The sequence below is a fragment of the Cyprinodon variegatus genome, unplaced genomic scaffold (assembly GCF_000732505.1).
Source record: "Cyprinodon variegatus isolate N-32 unplaced genomic scaffold, C_variegatus-1.0 Scaffold702, whole genome shotgun sequence".
Classification (NCBI taxonomy): Eukaryota; Metazoa; Chordata; class Actinopteri; order Cyprinodontiformes; family Cyprinodontidae; genus Cyprinodon; species Cyprinodon variegatus.
The window spans coordinates 388807-392481 of record NW_015151155.1 but is presented as its reverse complement, the minus strand read 5'-3'; the positions used below and the strand labels follow the sequence as shown (position 1 = coordinate 392481).

The 3675-nt window shown below is 34.0% G+C and overlaps 1 protein-coding gene across 1 annotated transcript in view; it reads left to right on the top strand.

Annotated features, from left to right (window-relative positions):
* The window catches only part of LOC107097500 (tumor necrosis factor receptor superfamily member 26-like), a 7046-nt gene extending 4491 nt beyond the window's left edge, over nucleotides 1-2555 (top strand). The window contains exons 5-7 of the mRNA XM_015394657.1: nucleotides 224-294; nucleotides 420-557; nucleotides 1374-2555. Of these exons, the coding sequence (XP_015250143.1) occupies nucleotides 224-294; nucleotides 420-557; nucleotides 1374-1531 (367 nt within the window). The 3' untranslated portion in view covers nucleotides 1532-2555. The remainder of the gene's footprint in view (nucleotides 1-223; nucleotides 295-419; nucleotides 558-1373) is intronic.
* Nucleotides 2556-3675: the final 1120 nt, after the last annotated feature.

Below are 3675 nucleotides of genomic sequence, written 5' to 3'. Positions count from 1 at the left end.
TATATATATATATATATATATATATATATATATATATATATATACATAGTATATACTATACCTATCACTGTTTTTTCACCCATTTTATTGCAACATCCACTTTCATTTAGGAAAAACACTTTTAAATAAAATTTTGAGGGATTGAAAAAAAAAACTGAGAAAAACTGCATTAATGAAAGATTTAAGACGTTTATAATTGATGAACATAATTTTTTATCTACAGTTGCAGCGAGAAGGGACTTGTTGAGATAATTCAAGGAAACAAAACTCACGACTCTACTTGTGCTAAACCGGGTAAGAAAATGTGGCAACGCTTCCTCAACAATATGTTGCCTGTCATTTGTTGCACATTTCTCCAACACCAGTGTGTAAAAAATATCTTAGTCTGAGAACCTAACTAATGTTTGACTTATCCCCAGAGCCACAAGGAGATAGCAGAGACTTTCTGTTCTGGTCCATGGCTGTCAGCTTTGTTGTGCTGTCCCTCACCCTCTTTGTGTTCGTGTCTTACACCTGCTTGAATATCCTGTGGAAGAAATCGAGGAACCGAGCTAAAAGTAAACAAGATTAAGATGTCAACTTAACTTAGTAATACATATTTTTTTTAAACAAATTACTTTTTTACATTTCTAGGCATGCAAATCGTAGAATCATTTATGATTGCAAGAGAAAGCAGCACTTGCAGTGTGACTGACTAAATAATTATGTTACAGGGTGGAGAAAGAGAAGCTTTAACTTTAAGAGATGCTTTCAGGTTTCCTTAGGGTAGCTCTAATAAATACACAATACAAAAGGTTTTCTTTCCAACTAAGCAATCGCATGCCAGACTCCAGTCATCTCATCAACTGAGTGCAATCTGAACATGATGACTTAATGAGATTAATGGAGTCTGGTGTGCGATTTCTTGGTTGGAAAGAAAACCTGCAGCCACCCCGGCCTTTCTCGAACGGTTTGACACCCCTGCTTTAGAGGTTCCTGCCTGGCAGAGAAACCCAGAGGGGTGTATCCATCATAGGCTGATGGATACAACCAAACAGATAGTTCCAATTTGCAGCAAGGGAGTTTAAAAGTATCATATGTCAGTCACACTAATATATTTTATAGATGTGCTGTTAATTGAGAGTTGGTGCCCCTGTCTTGCTACTAAGAATTGGGAGACAATTTATCATGCTTTGCTGGTCACAGCCCTGCATTTTCTTCTGCCCAAGAATGCTGTTGGGCTCCTGCATTGTCATTGGTTTAGGGTTGGCAGAGGAGGTAGCAGGATAAGTGCACCAACTTATGCTAGAGATGGCTTTGTGTTTATATTAATGTCTGCTAATTTAATAAAAAGCTTTTGCTTTTCTCTGACAAAAATGTTGTCTTTGCTTTAGATAAGATTTCCATCCAGGCAGTTTTCCCTAAAACTGGTGACCTCAACCTCTCAAAGGAGGAGAGCGGGCTCCATCTCATCATCCAGGAAGAGTTCAAGGATTCCCCCAATGGAAGTCAGCTGGATTTGGAAAAAACTTCCAGTCTTTCATCAGTCTGATAAGCCATAACCAACACTGGGATATTTATGTGTCATTCTGCAAACCAAAATGAAGATTTTTGATTTTGTCAGGTCCAAACCACAAACCATCTGTTTTACTAGCAATTTATACAAGACAAACATAAAATGTCTCATTTGGAACAAAAAGGATGAGTTTAAGTTTAGATAGTGGATGATGTCTTGCTAAGTTGGAAGTTTTCTGTCCATCTAAGGATGATGGATTAAAAATCAAATGTGCTTTAACATCTATCTTAGGCTCAAAATGACCTAATTGGAAGAGGCTTTAGCTAATCGTTTATTAGAAATAATTTAAACACGTTTTTACAAGACTTAGTCAGGCCATTTGTGTGGCTTCTGAACCAGATCAATCTCTTGATTAATGTATTATATGACAAAACCTGTTGCTCAAGAGAGGGAGTATTTGTATTTTATATGTATTTAAAAGTCAAATGCATATTTTCTGTTGATCCAAGAAAGATTTAGATCAGGCCTACAAAAAAGAGGTCAGTTAAAGTGTAAAACTGAAATTAGGATATACAGAACGTTTTAGTTACCTTTTCAGGTCAAGCTATTTATTGTATAAATTAAAATAACTTATTTAAATAATTACATATTATACCATTTTTGTTTACAATGATATAGAAAATGTGTTGCGTGAAAAGAGCCATGGAAGAAAAACAGCAGTGGCTATGCTCGTTATATCACAAGAGGTTGTATACAATGTATATTATAATGTATATTATGCCATTATATCGCCATGTTGCCAATCAGTAGGATTATCAGATCTATTATTCTAAATGGGGTAAAATAAGACAATATCTTCAGTAATTTTGTGTTTTGTTCAGATTTTCTTAGTACTGTGAGTTTAAAATAAAGGTTAATTTATCACTGTAAGAATCAGCATACTTTAAAATGTATATATTTAGTATCAGATCAGTTGGAAAAGGATTAAATTTTCTATGTTGTTTTTTTTTTTTGGTACAAAAAAACGTTGGTGTTTTTAAAAGAAAATGATTATTTCATTTATTTCTAATGAGTTTTTTTCTGCAACTCTTAAAATTATCCAAGCAAACACTGGCATATTTTATTTGTCTCCATGAATATTCATACATTTGGTATTCAAGTACAAGCTTGGATTGTAATATGTATTTAACTAAAAAAAGTGATTGAATTAATAAATATTATTGTTTCTTTAAAAAGGGAATATTTACACATTATTACATTATGATAGCAATAAAAAAAGTCTAAGTTTCACCATTGTACTGATATTTTGTTTTGTTTTTAAGACTATAAATAAACCTCATCTGGCCTTCAGTGGAAAACTGTTTGAAGGTGGGGTGTTGATATGACATGTCCTGTGCAGATGAAATGCAAAGAGATCAATTTCTCCATTGCGAGATCATTGCATTTTTGGGTTCTTGCTCAGGAACCTCAGCCTCTGCAGGACGAAAATGCCCTGTCCTCCAATCTGTAGGTCACAACCTAAAACAAAACAAAAAAATCACTAAAACCGAAATGTATTTTACCAAAGAGTACAGGGACACTGAAAAAATAAAAAAAGTTGACTGATTTTTAAATTTTATTTCACTTTAATATGGGAAAAAAGTCAGAATTCTGACTTTAATCTTTTTTTGGGGGGGATTTTAATGTAGATGGGCACTATGAAGGAAGAGATGTGGGAGCACTCAGCTTCACTGACAAAGATTTTAGTTGTTTGAGAGGGCCAGTAACACAATGGTGGGAAATTATGCAATTAGGCAACTTTTTACGTGCCAGGGGGGTCCCCGGTGATGTTATTTCATTGATGGAAAGGCAGAAGGTGATTAAAACAAGGGAGCTAATCTTTAAAACGGACATGGCTACAGATTGATGCTTACATGTTTGTTAGCTGTCAGAAAACAGTCAGAATTCTGAGAGGAGAGTCAGAATTCTGAGAACAAAAGTCAGAGCTCTGAGATCAAAGTCAGAATTCCAAGAAAAAAGTTATAATTCTGATATTAAAGTCAGAATTCTGAGAAAAAGTCATAATTCTGAGATTAAAATCAGAATTCTGAGAAAAAAAAAAATCATAATTCTGAGATTAAAGTCAGAATTCTGAGAAAATAAATACATAATTTTGAGATTAAAGTCAGAATTCCAAGAAA